At 46.0% G+C, this 25,336-nt stretch overlaps 1 protein-coding gene across 1 annotated transcript in view; it reads right to left on the bottom strand.

Moving 5' to 3' along the window:
- Positions 1–25,336, bottom strand: part of LOC144774087 (transient receptor potential cation channel subfamily M member 2-like) — a 900,698-nt gene that overhangs the window by 12,422 nt on the left and 862,940 nt on the right. Inside the window, 2 exon segments of the mRNA XM_078659113.1 lie at positions 1,328–1,443; positions 10,258–10,468. Coding sequence (XP_078515239.1) covers positions 1,328–1,443; positions 10,258–10,468 — 327 coding nt within the window.

Genomic DNA, 25,336 nt, shown 5'->3' with positions numbered 1-25,336 from the left:
TATGACGCATCATGACGCAAGGAATTACAGATACGTCAGTATTTCTGACGTATCTATAGGCGCAAAAGTGACGCATTGCTGGAGTGGGTCACAAAAGTGACGCAACTCCAGCAATGTGTCCTTTCACATGGGGCAAGCCCCATGTGAAAGGGCCTGCGTCAGTCTTACACCTGCTGTGAGGCAGGCGTAAGATTTTGACGCATTTGAGTCCTAGAAGTGGCGCAGTGAAATCTTGTAGATTTCACTGCGTCCCTTCCATGACCCTTTCTTGCGTCAAAACGCCCCCCTTGCATACATTATACATGGCGTAGGTATAATGTGGAGCAGGGGTTTACAAAGTGACGCATCTACCTAGATGCGCCACTTTGTAAATATGGCGCAACAAGGCGCATTTTTTACACCACTGATGCGTCACAAAAAGTGACGCACCGGCGGCGTAAAAGTGACGCACGCCCTCATAAATGAGGCCCATGGTAATTTCGTAACGAAAGTATGCGGAGTGATGGTATGCGGAAAGAAAGTTGCGGAATAATGGGTGTTTACCCTCCCCGGCAAGTACATTGGTGGCACGGAGGCCCACATCTCCAGCAACATACTCATATTTTTTCACCACCGATTTGAAAAATGCTCAGGTTTCTCTCATTGATGGCCAGCACCAACATACACTTTTAGACACACCTCATGCCACAAGTTCTAGAATTGCGAACTTTAGAGCTGGGGAGCTACGTTCGAATCTCGGCATCAGCTCATCATCCTGTGATTCCAGGCTCTTCCCGTGCCTACCACAAATTAACGTGTTCTTCTGTAATGTAAATTGTGCTCATGCCATGTTGTCGAGTTCGCGCTATATAATATTGCAAGGAAAAATAAAGTAGGGAAACTCGAGTTCACTCACTACTGAACGTGCACTCTGAATCGGAGCGTTTCACAGGCCTGTCACAGATAAGAAATGCTATCAAAACGAAATCCTACAAAACAATATACTACTGGCCGGCAGCAATTCATACCCGGACAACGTCGGGACGGGCTGCTCGTTGTAAATATCTCTCAAACCGTCACAACATGGCGCAAGGCCCTGGCGGTAAGAGGATCCATGGAGATGTCAAGTGAGTGGGCTTTTCTAGAGTGTCTAGCTGGAATTATTGTACACCATGAGTTGCTGCATGAAGAGTGCGCAGCTACTTTTTGTGCCCCACGGAATATGAGAGAGTGAATAAAAGAGTGAACGGGCATCTTGAAATTAATGATCTCCAGGCACTCCTGCCTTTAGAGGTAGTGCGGGCCTGCATCACCATATGCATTACAGCGGTGCGAGGGACAGACTTACTTGTTGGAGGTGTCTGTTATTGTCATGTCTGTGCTTTGACTCTCCCCTTCTCGCTGGTTAAGAAGGTATTTGTCCTTCATATCTTCCTCCCAGGATAAGAGATCAGCAGTCTTATTCTTAACCAACTCGAGCCCTGAGACGGAAATTACAGAAACATCAGAAAAAGAACCTGCAAGTCTCATGGAATACAAATTTTTCAGAATACATTAATGAACCCTCACCTAAATTTTGAACTAAGAATTTGTAATAACGGCTAGGAACGTCAAATGTTGACAATATACAATGTGCTAATAGCTTCTTTATGTTCTGTATGTTTACGTAAGCTTGAGTACCCAGCCTTGTCCACTCTCTATCCTTTCCGACATCACTTTCTCAATATCCAATAATCAGTTTGTCATTCTCACCCCTTCAGTCCGTTGGGGTTGTGGACGACGTTTCAACCATCAGGAGTGAATCTATGGGTCTCACCAGCCAAGGAAGGCCAGATCAAGAAAGCTCCCTATCATAGGGTGGGGAGTCTGCTGTAGTCTCCCTTGATGCATGTGATTGGCTGGCCTGTGGCTCACCAGAAGCACGAGCTGCCACCAGTAGAAGTCATATGGGGTCAAAGGTAATTGATTCCTGGGGGTCTAAAAAAGGTGGAGCACTCATTGTGATGTACTGGTGGTGCATCTTACTGATCCATATTTACAAGGACAGGAAAAGCCACCCTGCATGGCTTTTCCTGTCCTTGTAAATACGGCCCCTTTACACGCAGCACTTTGCGTGAAAGGGGCGGTCCCCGGGTGTTGCTGTGTGTGTTTAGCTGCCGAAATCCCACATGCAAGATTTTCTTCAGCTGTTTTGAGCTTACCATATAATTCCTTCACAGCTAACTTAGCTTCCTTTTGTTTATGCAATCCATAACTCAAAACTTCCCCTCAAAAACCAGCTTTAAGGGCATCCCAGATGACCCCACATGACGTGGAATGCCAATTGTTTTGGAAGAACTCCTTAATCCAAACCTTCATGTGGTCCACAAAGATATTATCCAAAAGGAGCTTCCTGTCAAATGTAAAAACCCTTGGGGCTATACATGTACCTAGTGCAGGAATATCCAACACTACTGGTGCATGGTCAGAAGTGATCCTAGGGATAACTTGTATCTTAGCTCCTCTAAGTAAAAATGGGGATAGAAAAAAATAATCAAGTCTCACTAGCTTACTATGCGGGTGAGAGTAAAACATGAACCCCGGATCTAGCTCATGCAGCGTACCCCAGACATCAATCAGGCCATGATCTGTCAGCAGGTGGTACAATGCCTTAAAAACTCCAGGTTTCCTACCTTTATAGTTTTGTATGCCAGATTGGAGTTCCCTACCAACCAAGTTAATATTGAAATCCCTGCAAAGTACAAGTGGGGTGGGCCACAGAGCAAGTCCCAGATTTAGCTGCTTGAGGACTGGGCCCTCATTAAAGTTGGAACCATATAATGTGCACACAGTGAACTTAACATCCCCATGATACAATCCAGAATGGCCCAGCGACCTTGTTTTTCCACTAAGACTCTTCCTGATGACTGTATTACCTGTTTGGCTAACACTGCTACTCTCCAAGTCATTGTCGTTTGCTTTGAGGCTGCCAAGACCACATAACCCAATTCTGTTAAAATTTCTGCTTCCCCCAGGGTATATGCATTTCCTGTAAACACACTAAGTCCGGCTCTAGGACAAGGAGAGAACAGGAATAGGTGCGCCCTCTGTATCTCTCTCTACCAGTCCCACTGTGTAAGTTCTGGGAAAGACTCAGAGAACATGTTGATGACAAACTTGCAAGGATCCTGGCCTTTTGCGCCTTCAGGAATTTGCAGAACTCTGAGATTGTTCCTGCAAGACCGGTTTTCCAGAGCAGTCAGTTTCCACTGAGGGTTGTCCTTGAGAGATGGCAGGGTTTCTGTCACCACCTTCTGCGCTGCCAAATTGTCATCCTGACACGAGATCCGGACTTCTGCTTCATTAAACCTAGTAGTAAATTCAATGCATGATTTGGCTATGTGTCGGACCGAATTTTGCAGTTTACAACATGAACTTTGAACCCGCTGACTGTTTATGCTTGTTTCTTCCCTATGAGTCATAATAGTTTGATAGATCTGGGGTAATGAGATCTCCTCTGATGCATCTATTGCATTTTCTTTAGTGATATCTGAGATGCGCCCGCTGCCAGTGCCTATCTCTGTTGAGAAGGAATAGTCCCATTGCAAAACATTGCTATCATCCGCCTGTGTTGCCCCTTCTCTTGTATCTGGATTCTTGCATACTGTCTCAGGGCTGTCATCAGGTGTATCTCCTCCTGTAATGTCCGGCTGTGTACTACTAAGGTTACTATCACCACTGCCATGCTTTCCGCCCTTAACCTGAGCCTTCAGGAATAACTGTAAGAGTCTGAATGACATGACAGGGAATAAAAGTAATCACCGGAGTCTAATTCTTACATGGGAGACTTCATTGCTCTTTGAGGGTCTTTCTTTCGCCCAGGGCCTGATAATTCTGTACTTGGAGCAGCGACTATCTCTAGGCCAGTATTAGTTGCAGTTCTTTCAGGGCTAGGTGCACTTGGTATAGTGGTGTGCTGATTGCTCTCCCCTGCAGCGTCTTCCATCATTTGAGTTGCATGTATTGATTTGACCAGCAGCGGAGTCTTGTTTCCCAGGGCTGTGCTGTACCACTGTGTCAGATAACTTTCTACCCTCTGTTGCTTGCAAAGCCGTGTAAAGTTTTCTTTTTTTCCTTCCCTACAGAGAACAAGAGAGGAATAGTGCACTTGCCCATACTTTCCTTTGGAGGGCAGTCTCGTTTTTCTCCCGTTACAGCAGCAGCAGCATCATTCTTAGCAGTTTTACTCAGAATGACTAAGTTAGCAGAGCTCTTGTCAGCCCCAGATCTGGCTCCAGCCCCCACAGGGTCAACCAAAGTACGAGACCTTCCTCTCCCAGCTTTGGGGGGCATTGTCAGAAAAACGCTGCCCTTCCCTCTCAGGCTTCCTTCAGACATACCAGCTGAGATCACCACCAAAGCATCATTACCTGGCCGGGACAGCCGCGGCTGTGATTCCAAGCATGTAGAGCGGGCCGATAACAGAAGTTCGGTAAGTTGCTATGAGTCCTTTTGCTGCTTAACACCACATATTCTGTAGATCCTTCTTCCCTTTACCCCCTGCATAGTTTAAACTCTGCAAGGGTGCGGGGCCTTGGAGCAGCCAGCTCACACGTCCGAACCCGCGGACGCCATCTTGTCTGTAAGTGCTATTGATTATTTGTCAGTTTCCTTATTTGGTCAAAAGTCAGCTTTGTCCACGTTTTCCAGTTTTGACTTACTGAAAAAAAGAAATACGACTAAATAGCACTATAGTACAGTGAAGTTTGCTTCATTTTCTTACATTTCAATCTATCAATTCCTAATTTTTGCCTGATTAGAGGAGTCAATGAATTGTATGAAATAATTTCAACTTGAGAGTGATTGCTATGGTTATTTGATTTTTTTTATTGAATGAATGTGCCAATTTACTTTTGTTTTGGTGAGGTTGTCTACTTTTATTTCAGGTGCTATTCCTCACTTGAGTCAGGATTGTTTAATTTTTTTGTGAATACAAAAAACATCTAACTATTTGTTGCTTCACTGTTGGTTGTCACACTCAAGAGCCCTGCAAATGTAAATTTTGCTATTGCTGGGTTCAGTCTGCACATTGAAAATATGTTTAGATTATGTATTTGGACTGTGTAGGAAGGAAGAGATGTTTGGAGTTTTTTTTTCTATTTTTTGAGGTAGATTATCCAGAATAAATTAAATGTTAATTTAAAGTTTACATGATGTTTACTTTCACATAACCTATTTTTGCGAGCCTGATGATGGAAAAAAGTGTTACATTACTTCTTTCAGAAACTAAATTTAATGTTAATCAATGTGGTTTTGGGACCTCGTTCGTACAAAACTTGATAAAAGGGGTGGAACAAGGATTGCTTTTCTGGTTGTCTCCTTGTCCATCCTCAATGAAATGGGCAGATTTATGGGATGAGCGTTTTGGTTCTATGTAGCCAAATTGTATGTGCTAGTAGTGAGCCTACTTATCCCCCTTGTTGTAGAATCGTTGACCAGTGGACACAAGGGACCATTCCATGTGGTTGGTTCTGTGTGCCCTTAGTTAGCCTTGCACCATAGTTAACTTATGTTGGGTAGATTTTAGAAGGGTTTTCTTTATCAATAAGTTCTACAGCTTTGATTTCAGAAGTGAGGATTTACTCCAAATCATGTTTTGCGTGTGCTATCACTTTCGTTGGTGAAGAAAACTCCCCTTGTAGTGACCTTTGTTTACAGCTGCCCTATGGTGGAATGAAAACAATGGTCCGTGACCAGAATTTTAACAATATCAATTTACTTTGCAAAGCACATTGCAAATGAATTAATAAATAACATATATAGGATAATGATGCGTGTACAGAATACCTATTTCTGCATCAATTTCAATGGACCACACACAAGAAAACAAGTGCCACACTATATATTACATTTCACGTTATTAATTATAGAGTCAATCAATTGTTATTGTAATGACCATAGCTTGCGCGCAAAGAGGAGAGATGAAAGGATAGGATAGTGGTGTTGGGTAGTGAGATCGTGAATAAAATAGTGAATAAAAGAATTAAGGAATAGACAATTCAAAAACTTTTCAATACTGATAGCAAAGATCAGTTACAGCAAGCCTGTCCATAGAACATTTACATGTAATCTGTAAATTATCGGTCTGCATTCAATGCAATTTTATGGTAAGGTGAGGTAAGAAGGTACAGGTCTTGATCAAAGGAAGAGCGACGACATTTCGACTCGACTATGCAATGTGGAATTAATAATGTACAGCTGCCCTATGTACTGGATCTCTTAGAATCTGCAGATTGAGAATCCAACATGGAGGGCCCCTGCTGGTTCAAACATTCCTCCAAGTTAGGGTCAGATGAGCGTGGTCTGGTATTGAGATTTCTGGCATGGTTGTTGATTCTAGTGCGGGAAGAAGGAATAGAGAGATAGGGACATGCTCAACAAGTAGGTGTACATGTGAGAAATAGGGAGTAGTCATGTTAATTTGGGTGGATGTGTCGCTAGGTGTTGCACAGTTCTAATTCCTCAATATCTTTTTTGAGGAGTGTAGACATTGCTCCTGTGCCTTGCTATATGTTGGTATGTCTGTCAAATTGTGGGTCCCAATTCACGTTGAAATCAACTCCCACTATAATGTGTCTCCCCGCCGAGAGTAATTGGCTGGCAAGGAGAGTGCACAAGTATGCATCCTGTGAGATGCTGGGGGCATATATATTTAAGAGTGTGATGCTGGTGTTCCCTTGAGGCAGGACCAATTTGAGAAAAATGGCTGTGTGTCTCAAATAGTAGAAGAGGGTTATTGCCATATTTGGCATCTCTTGCTGGGCGAGTTGAGGCCCTGTATGTTGAGGGAAAGGTGTTTAAGTGTAGGCAGTGTCCTGTCTGAGGATGCTGTAGGTGTGCTATAAGCAAGGCGGGTGGTAAATGTGTGCTAGGTAAGCAATGATCATCCCAATATCAGAGCGCGTGCAATAGGTGTTGGAACTGACCTGTATCCAGATGGACTGAGGGGGTACAATCTGCGTAACTGTAATAGATAACTTCAAATGGGCAAGCGGGCCAGCCTGAGAGTTAATAACCATCTATAACGTGGGCATTGTCTTGAATTTTCACTTGAGATACAACCCTGAAATATGTGGATCAGGAGGTTGATGCGTTTTTACCAGGTAGGTGACCAGTCACCCAATACCTTCATGGGGTGTGGGATACAGGAGAGAGTAAGTGATATACTCTCTGTGAGGACATCCTGTCCACTCCCACTGGTGTTGAGTCTTGGTGCTGGGAATCTCTAATCACTTGGAGTAAGTTTCTGGTGAAACCCATGATGTTGGTTCCCTCAGCATCTCTGGGAACCCCTGCGGATGCGGATATTGTTGCATCTGCTTTAGTTTTTCAGATCCTCTTGTTTTATTTACAACTCTACATTCTGTTCCTTTAATGTGTGCACTCTCTGTCATAGCAGTTCCTGGTTCTTGGTTCTGGCATTCATTGGGTGATCCTAGCCAACCATCTAGGCAACTTCTCCAGATCACTCATTTCTTTCCATAGTTCCTGAATGCAGAAAATAAAGACTGATCAGAGCAGACCTATTTCAGAGTGAATTTCCGGCAGGAATCTGTCCAGATGTTCTTGGGTGAGCGGAGTAGTGACACTCTCTCTGCTCTGCATATTTGGGTCCTTGTGTCTCTAAAACTCCTCTCCTGTGCGTCTCCACATATCCACCACAGAACTCCCTTTGTATTGCTGGCCCTTGACTATGGTGTCTGATTTAGAGCAGAGAGAATCTCAGGGAGGGCTCTGCTGCATTATGGAGAGGTTGGCCCATGGACTGTGGAAGTGGTGACAGTCTTTGTGGCCCCTCTGCTGTCGGTGCAGTGTGGCCTATCAGACCTTGTCTTGTAGTTCCTGATATTTTGCACAAGGAGACTGTCTAACTAACTTGGGGTTTCCACACACAGTGTGCACTGGGATCAGTCTGGTTAGTGCATTTGGTATCTTCAGTGTAATGGTACCTTATCTTGGCACTACGATTGCGAAGCTATGGGGCAGCCACCAATGCAGACTCTTTCTACTGGATCAATAGTGTACTGGATCCCTGACCTACTGCGTACTCACATATGCTTGATGCTTGGGTGTGGCAGCACACCTCCCTGGGTGTCGTCAACTCTCTGCTACCGATTTCCTGGTGCTAAGGATGCAATAGTGTCCACTCAGGAGAGTGAAGAGCAGCTGCATCTCCCGGGTCTGAGGAACTTACTGGCTAAATCTGGCACCTCGCTCTTCGGACCATGGATGTTGTCATCCGCGTTATGCCCTCTACCCTGGAGGAAAGGGTCTCCAGTTATCCCCCACTCCTCCACTACCCAGGCCGTCTCTGCAATGTGGGAGTCCCCCCTGTATTATCAGACCACCTGGAAGTTTGGGAGAGATCCTGGCATTCAAATGGCACTATTGACCTGGCATTGGGAAGAGGCTCATACAAGTGGTGCTGGGTGGGGGGAGTTCCTTCTCACCTCTCCTGAGCTCCGTTAATGCATCAAAGGTGGACTGTTGGTTTTGTGTGCTGTTGTGTCCCCATAACCATTGATCCAATCTTGGGGTGCCTCTATGGACAAGATGGCAGTCACAGGTTTGTTGCTATAGCGAGGATGTTGCTGGATTGTAGTCTCAAGTGTTCTGGCCCCCTGAAGTTTTGCCAACAACCATGAAGAGGTGAGGTGATCCCATAGAGTGCTGAGGGGGGCTTTAGGCTGTAGCATTGGGGTGCATTTGTGCAGCTTGAGGCCGAGTAGGAGCAGAGCTCTTTTGCGTTGAGTCCATCTTCATGCTCAGCTTGGCCATGGCCCTCTAAATTCTCTTTTACATTTTTTAGGGATTTTTTATTGTACTAATATTGGACACCTGGTTGGTTCGGAGCATTTTGTTAATTTCACAGATACAAGTTGCAGAGTAGTAAATAAAAACATCTGTGTGGTAAGAAGTGTATGCATGGTAACGTTGGTCAAAGTAAAAGTCATTTTAATGTTAGGCTTAGCATTTGTGTGGTAAAGGCATGTGTGGTCAAAAACCTGTGGTAAAGGTCTATGTTGTAATGAAATACATGCCCCTCTGCTTTAGGTATGTGGTAGTGTCTTGCAAATGATCATAAATCAAAATGCCTTAAAAAAGGAATAATTTAAGACTCTAACAGTACATATTCATTGTTTGATCTATATCAATGAATGCATGTGTACATAATTACTACTGTTTAATTAAAATCTATTTTTTCTCCACTCTATGATTTCTCAATACATGTTTTCTTTACAGTACATGTTAGGGGAACTATTATATTCTGACAGGTTGTGATGTGAATGATTTAAGTTTCCTGTACTGTTGTGAGTTATGTGACATATATCCTCTTCAGGCAAACAAATAATGTTTCGAGTAATACAAAGAGAAATTAGTAATGTTCCCTTGGTATGTCATGCCAGCACCCTAGTATAGATGGATTGTGTTGTAGGAAGGTCTATGTTGTAGGTAGGTCTGTGCTGTGTTGTTATATTATTCCAGAAGCTATTATGAAAATGTCAATTACTGTAATATCATCAGTATTAAGGTAATTTAACATCACTTACTCAGAAGATTCAGAGTCAAATGCCATATGATGTCACTTCCTGTGACATCATTAAGGCCATAAGGTGTGTAATCTCACTTACGCTATCCCAAGAATTTTGATGACTCCATGGAAAAAAGCCTGATCTCTGCAGCTGAGGTGGGAGCTCCCAGGTAAGACATCAGCCATGTTCAGCCTCTCGCCACCCGCTAAATATTTATTTAATCAGAAAAGTGATTGGAACCAAATCTAGAACAGTCTACAAACCTCCCCCTTCATCGGGTGCCCTGAGGTCAGAGCCTGACTAAGAAAGGGAACAAGCAAGAAAGGTGATGTAAAGCTGAATCTGACCCTACAAATGCCTGAAAGGAGAGAAACAAGAGCAAGGGTCACATAAAACAGAAGGAGAGGTAGACAAAGGATCATAGAAGACAGAATTGAGAAAATGTACAGTTTCCTCACTGAGCTATAAGAGGAGGCAGACAAAGATGAGATATGATTAGGAAAATGTATTCTACCCGCAAGAAGAGAGAAGAGGAGGAGGTAGAGCGAGGATCAGCTGAGAGAACTGGGACATGCACTCTTCACTCACTGAGATATAAGAGGCAGTAGAGAAGGTATTAGAGGAGAGATCAGAGGAGGCACAATTTAGAAAATGTCCACTCACTCACTAAGACACAAGATGAGGTAGACAACTGATCCTATGAGACGGAATTGAAGAAGTGTTCCCGTTACTCACTAAACTTCTCCTTGCCACGGATGGGACGCTTCAATATCACGTTTCTGATAAGAAAGTACAGGTGGCCGAAGAGGATGAAGGGCGGCGGGGCAGCAGGTCGGGTGCTGTAGTCATAGACCAGTTCATGGCGCAGGTACTTCCAGAAATGATCGTTGTTGTCTTGCACTTCAGAGAAGGTATAGCTGAGGGCAAAGTTTTCACATGCGAAGGTTAGATGGAAACATGCATTTTCAAAGGAACAAGACAGCAAAACCATGAAAAGGATGGACAGAATCGAAACAGGTTTGAAAAAGCAAAAGCAATCACTTTTGGAGAATGATTGCACTAGAAAAAACAATCAAACTAGCAAGAATCAAGAAAAGCAGACAGGAATGAGAAAAAAGCTAACAGAAACAGAAAATAGCTAAGAGAAAATATGGAAAAAAAGAATTGGAAAAGATGTAAGGAATGAGCAATGCTGTCACCTGCTCTGATTATGAATACACTGCCCCAAATCTGAGGAAAGTGTGGATGTGTAGTGTGGGGTTTTGGTCCCAAGGCCCACATGGTGTACAAAATGACCACACAGACACTCAGCAGTGGGGTACTGGAATGGGCCCAGGAAAAGTGCTCCCGTCCCCTTTTATTAACAGTGTCACCTGACCGGTGACGCCTGTGATGGGTGGGTGTGAGGGTGTGTTTAGCAGAGTGAAACACTAGAGGGTGTCAAGCCGGACACTACATTTCTCCCACACTTTAATGAAAAAGAAACAAACAAAAGTCCAACCTTTAAGAAAACAAATAAAGAACACACAGCACCAAATGAGTCTCTTCAGGCCGTCAGCCAGGCAACACTGGAGCTTTGGACCGCATGGTCAGGATGCTTCAGTCCGCCTCGGCGAATTACTTTAGCAGGCCTGGTCTCGTGGTGTTGAAGTCTATGTACAAAGTTTAAGTATCGGTGCATCTGGAGCGGTGGTGGAGTCCACTGTGGAGATCTCGCAGGTGCTTTTTTTTGGTGTGTGAGGGGTATTCTAACAATACTCTGTGTTTTTTCCCACCACTGTAGGAAACACCCTTAGTCGGGGAAGACACAACTCTAGAGCTATCTGAGGGTGGATCTCTATGTTTAGTACCTAGTGACTTAAGGAGGACGTATCCACCTACGCTGGTCCTGTGAGCAGAACCTCTTCACTGCCCCTCTTGTTTTTTTGGGGCATTACACATATAAACATCACACATGCATGTTTACAGACTCTTTACAAAAGGCAAAGTGCACTGTGGAGTGTGAGAGGAAGTGGAGTAATAATAATGACTCTGACGCCAAATAAAATTTATGAAACAACCATTAATAATTATCAATCAGATTTGTAGAGCACGGCTGCAACCCTCATGAGGGTCTCGAGGCACTGGGAGAATGAGCTGCCTGTTCTCCTGTTGGTTGAACATCCTAGCCTTGAGGTCCTTCCTGAACTGGTGCAGCAATGGTGAGGCTCGGAGGTGCAAGGGGATGTTATTTCAGGTCTTAGCTGCCAGGTGGGAGAAGGAGCGACCTCCGCTGTTGATTCGGTGGATGCAACGTGTGGGTGCTAGGAAGAGGGATTCGGAGCAGAGTTTCCTGGTAGGTTGGTGGAAGTTCATTAAAGTTTTGAGGTACCCCGGTCCTTCACTGTGCAGTGCCTTGTAAGCATAGGTGAGCAGCTTGAACTGGCATCTCTTCGCAACTGGTAGCCAGTGGAGTTTCCTGAGGTGTGGGGTGATGTGAGTCCATCCGAGGAGGTCGAGGATGAGTTTGGCTGCAGTTTTCTGGATAGTTTGGAGTTTTGTCATGAGTTGGATGGTTCCAACATAGAGGGAGTTGCCGTTGTCTAGTCTGCTGGTGACGAGAGCTTGTGTGACTGTTCGCCTGGGGTTGAGTGGGACCATCTGAAGACCTTTCTTGAGCAATCGGAGGGTGAGGAAGCAAACAGAGGAGACAGTGATGACCTGCTTCTTTATGAAAAGCTGTTGTCGAGAATGATGCCAAGAATGCAGGATTATTTGGTGGGTTTAGGGGTTGGGCCCAGCTAAGGTCGCCACTATCCATTGTTCAAGAGGGTGTCCTTGCATTTTCTGAAGATGAGTACTTCTGTCTTGTCGACTTTAAGTTTGCGTTAGATGCTGTTCATCCCAGTGGCCATGTCTTTTTTGCATTTTTGGAACTGATCCTTGGTAGTCTTTGGGTTATTAGTCAGAAGGAGGATGATTTTGGTGCTGTCCACATAGGAGATGATGTTGAGTCGGTGGCTCTTGATCCTGTTTGCCAGGGGTGTCATGTATACATTGAAGAGGGTTGGTCTGAGAGATGACCCTTGCGGTGCACCACAGGTAATGTTCTTAGGGGGCGAGGTGTAGGGCGGGAGGATGACCTTTGGAATTCTTCCAGTGAGGTAGGATAGTATCCATTTGAGGGCTGCTCCTCAGATTCCCATCTGGTGGATTCTGTTTACCAGTGTGTGCTGTGATACATTGTCGAGGGCAGCTGAGAGGTTGAGGAGGATGAGGGCTGCTGTTTCTCTGTGGTCCAACAGCATTCTTGTGTTGTCTATGGCTGCGATTAGGGCTGTCTCTGTGCTGTGGTTAGCTCTGAAGCCTGATTGGGAGGGGTCCAGAAGGTTATCGTTTTCCAGATGTCTGCTGAGTTGGATGTTGATGGCTTTTTCATTGACCTTGGCTGAGAAAGAGAGCAGGGAGATGGGTCAGTAGCTCTTAGCTTCCTCTGGGTCTGTGGATGGCTTCTTCAGCAGTAGCTTCACATCAGCTGTTTCTATTTCTAGGGGAAGTGGGCAGTGGTCATAGAGGAGTTGAGGACCTTGGTGAGTTCTTTGCTGATGGGTTGACGGCCGAGGTTGAAAGTATGGCATGGGCTTGGATCTGCAGGGTCTCCAGAGTGGATGGATCACATGATGGACGCAGTTTCCTTCTTGGAGCGTATGTTCCATGAAGTGAGCTGATGTGGATGTACATCATTCGGTGTGATGAGGTTGATGCTGTTCTTAAGGTTTGGGGGGGTTCAGGTGCGAAGTCTTGGTAGATGGTGTTGATGTGTTTTGAAAAAAGTCTGCAAGGGTATCAGAGAGAGCCTGCAAGAGTGTGATGTTGTTTTCTGTTGCCAAGGGGTTGGTGAATTCCTTGACTATGTTAAAAAGTTCCATGCTGTTGTTGGAGTTATCCTTGATACAAGGTGGCTAAGACAGTCTGTGGTGATCTGACTTCATGACATCATTATTTATGTCATGTGAATCTAGAATGTATTATGCTTTGCCTCGCTGAGACATTCTATGTGACACAGTTACTGGAGAGCTGCTGCAGCATTGACTAATAAACATACTCCTTGAAGTATCTATCTTTGGTGAATATTATATTGACATTTTTTTTTTTGATCTGAAGATGTTACTCAGTTGATTGAGGTTAGCCTTCTAGTTGTCTAGTCCTTCTTCAATTTTCAGTCGACATCCTGGTTTGTTTAATCCAATGAAAGTCAGCGTTAAGTCCTTCTTCGGTTTTAATTCTTTCACTGTTACCCAGGAACTGCTTCAACAAAAAGAATCGTGAAAATGAGGAGTGAATGTCCCTCACATGAATCAACTAAGTTTATAATTGGACTGAGTTAGTAAAAGCCATTTATTTTTTTGATTTCTTCTTCGTGTTCTCCTCTTACTGTGAAGTTTCCCTTTGTGTTTATTTAATTTAAAAGTTTATATTTAAATGTACGAGTTACTGTTAACCAGATCTGCTGCCATGAAACCCTTCTTTGTTTTTATTGAATTTCCATGTTCAGTTTAAATCTGATGCTTAACTCTTTATATTTAATTATTGACGAGTTGCTTTCAGCGCGCATATGAAACACGAGCCTTGAGCTGTTTTCAGCGCGCATATGAAGCACAAGCCTTTTCACGCTCGGATGCACGCGCAGCTGTTTGTGTTCAACTTCTGTTTTCCATTCCTAACCTCGGGCACTTGATGGAGCGAGGTGGCAAACACAAAATTTTGTGTACCCCTCTCGAAGTCAATGTCCCATAACGTTAATATTTGCTAATTGCATGTTTTGTGAAATTAACCAACCATAGAGTAAGATGCACACATTATTTTTTTATTTTATACACGGGAATACTAATTTTGCTTGCATGTTGCAATAAAATTAGCTAATATGTATTGTCATTGTGTTGTGAACTGATGTGCAGCTTAGTTGTAAACAAATGCAATTTAAATGTGCCTATTGTACATGTTTATGTGCTAAGAAGTGGTCGATTATGTAAGTATAAAACGCATTTGTGTGGCTTATTTGCTAGGTAACAACTAATGGGAAACATTAGTATGGTGGGAGGTAAACAGAATGGGTTTTAATTCAATAATTAACATGAATTTGTGTTTGTTTCTGTGATAGTTCAAAACGTGGCTTCTGAGGCCTAAGTTAAAATGGATGTTTGGGTAAACAGTGAGCAAGAGCTGGACAGCGCAGGCGCGCCAAAAGCCTGCAAGTCAGAGTGAACTGCCTGTGCCCGAGGAGGTTCAAGGCTGCCTTTGCCGGAACCTAGGATGGGTGCCAAACATGGACGCTTGAACGTTGTGATCATGGGAAAGGGTGCCGATGTATCTACTAGAAGAAATAGTTACACTATGGACTGTCCTAAAACAAAGACCCTATATTTTTCAGCTGAACCATCGAAAAAATGATGTTTTAATGGTGAGATGATGTTCACCCACCCCGAAATTGTCCAATGAAATTTTGAATAAGAAATGACAGTTACTTTTTAGATAGATTAAGTTGGGGAATAAAGGTATAAAAACCCCTAGTTTTGTCAAGAAGGGGTCGCCTTTCCGATTTCTACTGGAGATGCTGCCCGATTGCTGACCGATTCCTGGATGTAAGACTCTAATGATTTTTTTACTTGTTTGCTTTGCAGGATTGAAGGATAAGATGAGGGTGTTAGTTAGGGATGTTAGGAGAGAATGAACTTGGAGCTATCTGTTCTTTGCTAAACTTTAACTGAATTCTATAACAGGCGATTTTCCTGAGCTCTAAATAAAATGATCATTTTGAAATAAAGTTTAAGATTTACTGAATAAAGAATTGACTAATGCATACATGTCAGACATAATAAAGTTTTGCTTTTAATAAAATTGGTAAATGGATTTTTAAAAGCTGGTCTTGTGATTTTCCTACACCTAATTTTCTTTCTAGCAGATCCATTGCCACTATGATGGTGTGTCTGAATAATCAAATGTTTAAATAGAACCATGGTAAAATGTTTAAAAATTGCAGGTATAAATAATAAATAGTTAAATAGGCTTAGACTCTCCACCAAATGTTACGGTACAAAAGGGGGTGGTGATGGACGGAGCATCAGAATCAATCAAACACTCACACCCAGTCAAAAGATCTGGGTTTAATCCATCACCGTTCTTTAGCCCACTCTGCCACCCCAGTTCAGACATGGCTATATGCAAATCAGTCTGACCCTGTGCCTCATGGGAACAGTCCAGCCCGAACTGCCAAGCCATGTCTTCCCTGGACCGGAAACAAGCTTCCGAGGACCGGTTTCTGGCATTCCAGCCGTCTTCAGCCCAGCTTGCTTGAATTCAGTGGTAAAGTGAGCAAGGGACTCACGTCTGAGCATACCCTGCCACACTTATGGTGGCCAAAAGCGGTACAAAAGGGGGTGGTTATGGACAGAGCATCTGAATCAATCAAACACTCACACCCAGTCAAAAGATCTGGGTTTAATCCATCACCGTTCTTTAGCCCACTCTGCCACCCCAGTTCAGACATTGTGGAATTTTAGTTCGTGTATTGAACATCATCTACGCCATCTTGCAGACCCACGTACGAGCATACACGACAGCCATTTTAGGTACCATGGTCTCCCTGTTCACGATCACCCGTCAGCACATTTCCCTGACCATGCAAGCCTTCCCCGCGCACCCTGGCTGCCCCCGCACTCGCATGCACAAGTCATGAACCCTCCCCTCCCATGACTCTGTCCCAGGGTATCGCACCCCGCGCCTGACCAACACCTCCTTTCCGTCCATGAATACCCCTCCTTTGATGACCCCTTCCTCTGAGCCTGAACGTCAGCACTGACTGCTGGTCATCCTTTAGCCCGAGGATACAGTTTTATTGCCCATTACTGCATGCACTCGCCTCTCCTGAAAGAGGCCACTATTGATCATGACATCCCCACCCCCGGAGATTTGATCAGGCGCACACATTCCAAAGAGATCGGCAGAACACTCAGCTGCGTGATAGCCCCTCCCAATCATATGAGGGGAAAGGGTCTCTACTGTTGTCATGTGTTGGAAGGGGCCGGAACTGGGGGGGGGTGCCGGTGATGTCGTTCTCATGCTCTACAATGTCCCTGTTGTAATAAAGGACGTTCACATGTCTTAAACCAGTGTATAAAAGACCAGGTCTCAGAGAGGTTGAGAGAGCACCTCGAGACGATACCTTGTTGTCCGATCTGACGTGTTCTACTCCGTCGGAATAAAACTTGTTTCCTGTCTTCCAGTCTCCAGCGCCTGCCTCTTTATTGAATAACTTCGTATGGTATTAGAGGCGTTTTACGCCGGGCAAATTTAACTTAGGAAGCAACTACTGAAATCGCCTGACCATTGTAAATTGATCTTTATCAATTGGCGTCCCAAACGCGGGGCCCATCAGCGACACGTGGATCCAGTGGGAGAGGTCCCGACGACAGAGTGAACGACTGCAACGATCGGAAGAGCTCCTGTCCGATAGACCCTCGTCTGACAGCCGATCATCTGAACTTCACTGATTCCGAGCAGACCTCTCCCGAGTGATCTACGGTCCTGACTGGGAACCACCAGGAGTGCCGCGATAACAACAGAGAATAGAGGACGATCGGGCGCTGGAAGCGGAAGACGAGAAACTGTCCATGCGGTCCGGGTAAGGTCGTGACACACGACAAATTGCGAAATTGATTGATTGATTGTTTGAAAATACTAGTATTACTTATTAACCGTTTCTGAGAAATTCTCTATTTGCAAACAAACACAGAATCGCTATACTCTGTTTAGTCTTTGCAGATAGTGAAGGGTAGGCAACGCAAAACTTTAACACGTCGTGCCTATTCTTTTTTTCTCCCCATTGATTGATTGATTGAATCGAGCATTGAATTGTTCGAAGTTGGTTCTCTTAGGGATCTTCTCTGCCTGCAAATGAGGAAGAATAGGAATATTCTCTCCCCCTTTGCAGAGAGTGAAGGGTAGGTAACGCAAACCTTTAACACGTCGTACCTATTTCATTCCTCATTGATTGATTGTTTGCCCAAACATTGACTGTTTGGAATTGGTTCTTTCTGGAGGTATTCTCTGTTTGCAAATAGCGTAGAATAGAATATTCTGTCCAGTCTTTGCAAACAGTGAAAAGATAGGTAGTGTAGGCTTTTGCCCCCCATTGTAATCCGTCATGCCTATCTTCTCCCCATTGGCTCATAGTTGGGTCAACCCGGACCGCTTATTAGAGATGAACCATCCAGCTCCACTGGAGGGCACCCCTAATAAGGACATGTTTACTAAGCAAGGACTAGTCGCTATAGCTTATAGTAAGTTATGGCATAAATATACAAAAAGGGATCCTAAAAACCAGTGGCCACTGATAGGTTCTTTTGATGAAAATAAAATAAAAACACTAGAAGCAGCTGTAAAAATAAATAAGGTAACGCCCACTATGCTCGTTAGCATTGGCATGTGGCGCAAAGAAGCAGACCATCGCAGGAAAAGAGAGGAAGTAAAAACAGTGAAAGAATTACGAAAAGCAGCCCATCTAGCCGCAAAAGAACTAGACGAAGAAATAAGAAGAAGAGAGAAAGTTGAACAAACGCAAGAATCAGGACTGACAGGTCAATGCCCTGTCAGGACCACCGCTGCGCTCTACCCGGAGATTCCCTCCAAACAGCGAGCAAATGACGAGTTACTGCTCGGTCCTCCAATTATCTACATGCCTCCTCCTTATGCTCCCAGCCAACCTCTAGCACAACACTCACCAGTTCAAAATGCAGGTGTGAGTAACCCTAGCGCTAGTACCCCGGCTCTTACGGCCTTCGCACCAACCGCGTTGGTAACCACAGCGGATGAGCATGAGATCAGCAGGCATCTAACAGCCAGACCAAACAGGTTGAGCAAGGATGAGCGGGATGGAATCGGCCAAATAGCAAAAACCCTGGTAGAACGAAAAGAGAGCGAAGAATATACGATGAATATGCACAACTCGCATGCCGGTAGTCACAGACGGCATTTTATTCTACGGTTCAGCTACCACACCCTGAACGCGTATGAGGATAGGTACCAGACTAAGGGTCCTGCTAAAGTGACGGCTCTATATAGAAGGGTTGATGTCGGAGATGGGGCTGAAAGCGATGTGACGGACCTCTTCATGCGAACGCTTGAGGTCTTCCGCCACCTTGCGGAACAGAAACCAGAGGTCAAGATCACAGTCCCTGATTAGAAGCAGCCAACACCATGATGCCTATCAGAGAAGCCGCCCCCTATTGGGTTCCCCCAAGAGGTCAGGGAACAAACGATGATATCAATCATGCAGATGCCAAAGGGAGGGTTGTGTACAACTGGGTTTACCAACCATGGGATCGGCAAGATATTTTAACTTTTAGACAAACCCTGCCCGATTTAAGAAAGAACCCTACAGCATTCTATACCGAATTAGGCACAGCCTTGGGCTCAACCATAATGACTCTAGCGGACATGGATTTGTTTTTCGGGTTGTGTCTGCCGGCTGATGTGTGGAAGCAAATCCGGAGAGCCGACCACACAGATCTGTTCGGACACACCTGGACAAAACTCGATGAACTAGATAGGCAGCGAGAGCCCGGAAAGAAACCTGTAAAAGACATATTGGAACTCCCCGACAAAATAGTGCTGAAGCTAAAAACGTTGATCCCAGAAAAGAAGGTAGACTGGTCGATAGTCACAGCCTGCCGCCAGAAACCTCAGGAGGACGTATCAGAATACTTCTCACGATTTGAAACAGTGTTCTCCGACTACAGTGGCCAAGACATGACCACCGCAACCGGACAACACCTATTCGTGCAGAACTACGTAAAGGGGCTATCGCAAGAGGTCTCCCAAAAGTTACAGACTAGCGAAAGTAGTTGGGGAGCCTCTAAACCTGCAGCTATCCTTCAGATGGCTCAGTATTACGAACACCAAAAGAACAAGAACGAAAGGGCAACTGAGAAAAAGAAAAAGGACCTAAAGGAACGAGTAATGATTGCACAACTACAGGGAGTGACCACAGGGAGGGAACGGTATAGGGGAAACTACCAGTCAAATGCCCATAGGAATTCGACCCCTAGAGACCGCAACCCCACCCCTGGCGCTCCACGAACCGACCTTGATGAGAACCAATGTGCATTTTGTAAAGAATTTGGACATTGGAAGTCTCAATGCCTAGCCCTTCGGGAACTGATTAAAAATAAAGAGACAAGGGACATGGCAAATGGCCCCAAAACTGGAGGGCAGGGACGAGGACAGACCCACGACACCACCAATGACCGATCTGGTAGACCAAACACATTTGACTGCCCCCGACAGAATCAGTGCCAACAGTCCGATGGCTACAATGATCACGACTCTGCATAGGACTGCCAGGGGCAAGGGAGGGATCCAGTCGAGCTCTGTGTTGACCAGCAAGGTCCTTATGTCACCGCTAAGGTCCTGGGTACAAAGTCTCCATTTTTGGTAGACACTGGAGCGACACGTAGTGTGTTATCAAAACGACTGATTCCAAGGGCACCCTTGTCTGGCTCACACATTACCTCGATAGGTTTCGATGGGACGCCCTCCACTAATCCCCTGTCTGTACCTATCTCCTTTGACCTAGGAAACAATCCCACTGACACGATGTTTCTGCTCTCCTCCAACTCCCCTGACGCTATTATGGGTATTGATTTACTGAAACATTTCCGAGCTACTATTAGGTGTTCCCCGGAAGGAGTCCGAGTTATCCTGTACGACAACCCGAACATGTCCGGACCCTACCCCGCACGACATATGTACACTTTAACAGATGCTGACCTATCTTTGCTCGATTCGCTACCCCCGCACCTATGGGCCAGAAACGACTCGGATATAGGACGAATGATGATCGATCCTGTACACATAACTGTCCGACCAGATGCAATACTCCCGAAACTCCCACAGTACCGGATATCGCCCGAAGGCGAGAAGGCATTGGTAGCGATTATTCAGTCCTTGGTAAATGCAGGAGTGGTAGAGGAAGTGGTTAGTAATGTCTGCAATAGTCCTATCCAGCCCATCGGCACCAAACAGCGCCCTTGTGCCTACTTCTCTGCCACTCTTGATCCAGTCGCCAGAGCTCTACCAGCCTGCCTTCGAGCAGTAGCCGCTGCTGCTGTCTCTATCCGACAGAGTGAGGGAATTGTACTTTCGAACTCTCTCACAGTATTAGTACCCCATGCAGTTGACACGCTTTTGAACCAGACAAAGACTCAACATCTGACTAGTGCACGACTGACAGGATACGAATTGACTTTGCTTGCGCCCCACATCACTCTGAAGAGATGCACGACATTAAATCCTGCTACACTGTTACCCTTGCCCGAAAATGACCCCGATGTGCCCCCTATACACGACTGCGTGACTCTCACAGACGAGCAGATTAGGAGTAGAATTGACCTCCGAGAAGTTGCTTTCACAGATCCTGACGGAGAACTATGGGTAGATGGCTCTTGCATCAAAATCCCAGACGGCACCACTTCTGCTGCCTATGCTGTAACGACTGCTCGAACAGTAGTTGAAACTGCTTGCATCACACAACGATCCGCACAGGCAGCAGAACTAATTGCCCTCACACGAGCATGTATCATAGCAGCAGGAACCACGGCGAACATTTACACGGACAGCCAGTACGCCTTCGGGGTAGTTCATCATTTTGGGATCCTGTGGAGGGAAAGGGGATTCCTGACGTCCCATGGTACACCCATCCTTCACGGAGATTTAGTCTCCGCCCTGATTGAAGCAGTCCTTCTCCCCACACGATTAGCAGTGATCAAATGTCAGGCACACAAGAAGGTGACAGATTTAGTTGGACAGGGAAACGCACTAGCCGACATCACTGCCCGAACCACAGCTGAGAATAGGGCCACGACACGCATGTATGTGACCAGGTCACAAGCAGAAAAATGGACCAACGCTAGGGAAACGATCAGGGATATCCAATCGACCAGCACACCACACAAGCTGACTGAGTGGGCACGGGTGGGTCTAAGGGACGATGAAGGCTGCTGGCGGACAAAGGACACAAACAAATGGTTGCTGCCTGATGCATACTTGATCCCCATACTGACAATGGCACATTCCCCTGCACACATAGGTTCTGCCCCCAAGATCGAACTCATTTCCAAAGTCTGGCACAACGGCAAGATCCCCGACTCAGCCAAACGCCTAGTCCAACAGTGCCTTATCTGCTTACAACACAACCCCGGGAAAGGAACTGTGGTACCCCGGGGAGGGTTTGGGATCCCCGACCACCCCTTTGAGGTCCTCCAGATGGATTACATCCAATTAGAGAGGTGCCAAGGCTTGAAGTACATATTAGTCATTGTATGTGCCTTCAGCAAATTGGTGGAAGCCTATCCGACCCGTTATAACACTGCCATGACTACTGCTAAAGTACTACTGAAGGAGTTTTTCCCTCGCTACGGCCTTTGTCGAATTTTATGGAGCGACAATGGCCCCCACTTCATAGCTGAAGTTATCCAACTTATCCTGAAGGGGTTGGGGGTCAAACAAAGGTTCCATGCGGTCTTCCACCCCCAATCCGCTGGCCTGGTTGAACGACACAACGCTACACTGAAACTGAAACTGTCAAAAATAGTGGCCACCACAGGGCTTAAGTGGCCAGATGCCCTTCCACTGGCATTACTATCGATGCGCTCCACCCCCACTAAGCATCACTTGACCCCCTACGAAGTTGTGTTTGGACGGCCTATGAACCTCTGGACTGCCCCCAAACCAACCTCCATTCATGACGTCCCCGACGTCCTGCTGTCAGATTATTTGTACAAGTTAACTAAGACATTGTCTGTCATTTATCAACAGGTGCAGCAGGCCATTCCCGATACTTCCAGGGGTCCCGGTCACAATATCCAACCGGGGGACTATATCCTGATCCGGAACTTTCAACGAGCGAAGAGTCTGGAACCCCGGTGGACGGGCCCCTGGCAAGTACTGATCACCACTCGGACGGCTCTTCGAGTGGAGGGGAAAAAGAATTGGCTGCATGCGCACCACTGCAAGAAGATTTCCTCGACCCTGGCCACGACAGACAACATCGGCACCCAGGAAGAGCTCCTGAACAAAGACCGACCATCATTGAACTGCTATCCTGATACCGAGGCACTTGAACTTTCAAAACACTCTGATCCCACTGTGCCATCTCGAGAAGGGTATTTCCTGCGTCGAAAGGAGGGAGCTTCGGCTAAGTAGGCCACTGACTAAGTTAAAAATCTCAGAACGGTGACCCAAAGCAACCAAGGGTTACCTGTAGAGAAGCTAAACTAAGTCTGTGGTTCTGCCCACTACCGAGCACCTTGAAGATGAAGATGATGGAAGCGCCAGATAAGAAGATGATGGAAGCGCCAGATAAGAAGACGTCGAAAGCAACAGGAAATACCCACTATAGGAATCCAAAAACTGACAATTTGCACAAATCAAAGACAATCGCCTTCTTCATTATCTCCCTGTTCTGCCTCCTCCTCATGACTTCCTTCTGGATCCTGGAGGAAAGCACACCCGCTCACCAAATGTTGCCAACCACTGTCCAGCCAACCACCGTGAAAGAGCACCACCTGATCACCCTTTCACCTCAGCTTCGAGAAAGGCATAGGGAATTCTGGAACAATTCCTTTGTACAACTGTTGCATCAGCACAACCTTGCTGCAAATGCCACAAACTGCTGGATCTGTGGGTTGCTCCCACATGCTACCGGACACTCCATCCCCTTTATTCCCTCACCTTTCTCAGTTCACGGCTCTTGCCTCGCCTGGTTGATCCTCATGCAAGAAAGCCACAAGGACAACGCCGCTTCTGGTCAGACAGTGTCGCACTTCTACTATGGGTTCTGGCTGAACAACACAGGAAAGCCCTTTTGTCCCGCAATTTCAGGTTCAACCTTCATTACGAACATCCCTGCCAAAGAAAGGGTTGAAATGCAGGTGCTCCACAATCCAGCCAGATCCACCTTCTCCCACCTGTGGAAACAAACGGCTGCCACCCTGACTGCGGCCCTGTCTGTCATCAATGTCACAGGACTCGTATGCCTCGAAGGACAAGGAACGCAGCTGGTGGGTCACAGTTCTTGCCGCATCACCAAAACATTGGCCTCAGCTGACCCCCCCTCCTTTGTTGCTTCCCCGAATATGTACTTTGTTTGTGGCACCAAAGCTTACACGTGGCTCCCAAAAGGCTGGAAGGGTACGTGCTACATCGCCTTCATTCTTCCTCCCACGTATGTGGCTCCAGCCAACCACCACCGGCAAAAGCGCGCTGGAGATGTTGAACAAGCCGACTCCACCGGAGCACAGTTCCTGGATGCAGCAAAGGGACTTGTTCCTCTGTGGGGACCAATGGCCAATAGCCGCGCAATCCGACACCTAACTCAGGCATTAGAAACAACCATTAATATCACCGCTGGCATCCTCGCCAACAACACGGCTGAACTTCAGGCAGTCCGCCTGGTGGCTCTTCAAAACCGTCTTGTTCTAGATGTGGTTCTGGCCGACCGTGGAGGTGCATGCCGTATCATCGGCTCCAGCTGTTGCACCTACGTGCCAGATAACTCACCTTCAGTCTACAAAGCAATCGAACACCTCCACAGACTGTCCTCGGAGGTTCACCAGGAACAGGAAGGATGGTCGCTTGGAGGCTGGTTCTGGGACACTTTAAAGAACTGGGGATGGAGACTGTTCACGTTTTTACTAATACCAATCATGATACTATGTGGGTGTTGTTTAGGTATTCAATGTTTACCATCTTTATGTGCACTCATTTCCAACTGTATGTGCCCGAAGACTTTGAACTTTAAACCTGAGCACATGAGTCCCCTATACGAGGTAGAGGTGCGTGGTCTCATGGGGATCGATCCGAACTGACAAGCTGGCGAGACATGTTAAAGGGAGGACTGTGGAATTTTAGTTCGTGTATTGAACATCATCTACGCCATCTTGCAGACCCACGTACGAGCATACACGACAGCCATTTTAGGTACCATGGTCTCCCTGTTCACGATCACCCGTCAGCACATTTCCCTGACCATGCAAGCCTTCCCCGCGCACCCTGGCTGCCCCCGCACTCGCATGCACAAGTCATGAACCCTCCCCTCCCATGACTCTGTCCCAGGGTATCGCACCCCGCGCCTGACCAACACCTCCTTTCCGTCCATGAATACCCCTCCTTTGCTGACCCCTTCCTCTGAGCCTGAACGTCAGCACTGACTGCTGGTCATCCTTTAGCCCGAGGATACAGTTTTATTGCCCATTACTGCATGCACTCGCCTCTCCTGAAAGAGGCCACTATTGATCATGACATCCCCACCCCCGGAGATTCGATCAGGCGCACACATTCCAAAGAGATCGGCAGAACACTCAGCTGCGTGATAGCCCCTCCCAATCATATGAGGGGAAAGGGTCTCTACTGTTGTCATGTGTTGGAAGGGGCCGGAACTGGGGGGGGGGTGCCGGTGATGTCGTTCTCATGCTCTACAATGTCCCTGTTGTAATAAAGGACGTTCACATGTCTTAAACCAGTGTATAAAAGACCAGGTCTCAGAGAGGTTGAGAGAGCACCTCGAGACGATACCTTGTTGTCCGATCTGACGTGTTCTACTCCGTCGGAATAAAACTTGTTTCCTGTCTTCCAGTCTCCAGCGCCTGCCTCTTTATTGAATAACTTCGTATGGTATTAGAGGTGTTTTACGCCGGGCAAATTTAACTTAGGAAGCAACTACTGAAATCGCCTGACCATTGTAAATTGAT

Source organism: Lissotriton helveticus, chromosome 8 (genome assembly GCF_964261635.1).
Source record: "Lissotriton helveticus chromosome 8, aLisHel1.1, whole genome shotgun sequence".
Taxonomy (NCBI): domain Eukaryota; kingdom Metazoa; phylum Chordata; class Amphibia; order Caudata; family Salamandridae; genus Lissotriton; species Lissotriton helveticus.
Note: the sequence above shows the minus strand (reverse complement) of the source record. Positions and strands in the feature narration are given on the sequence as shown.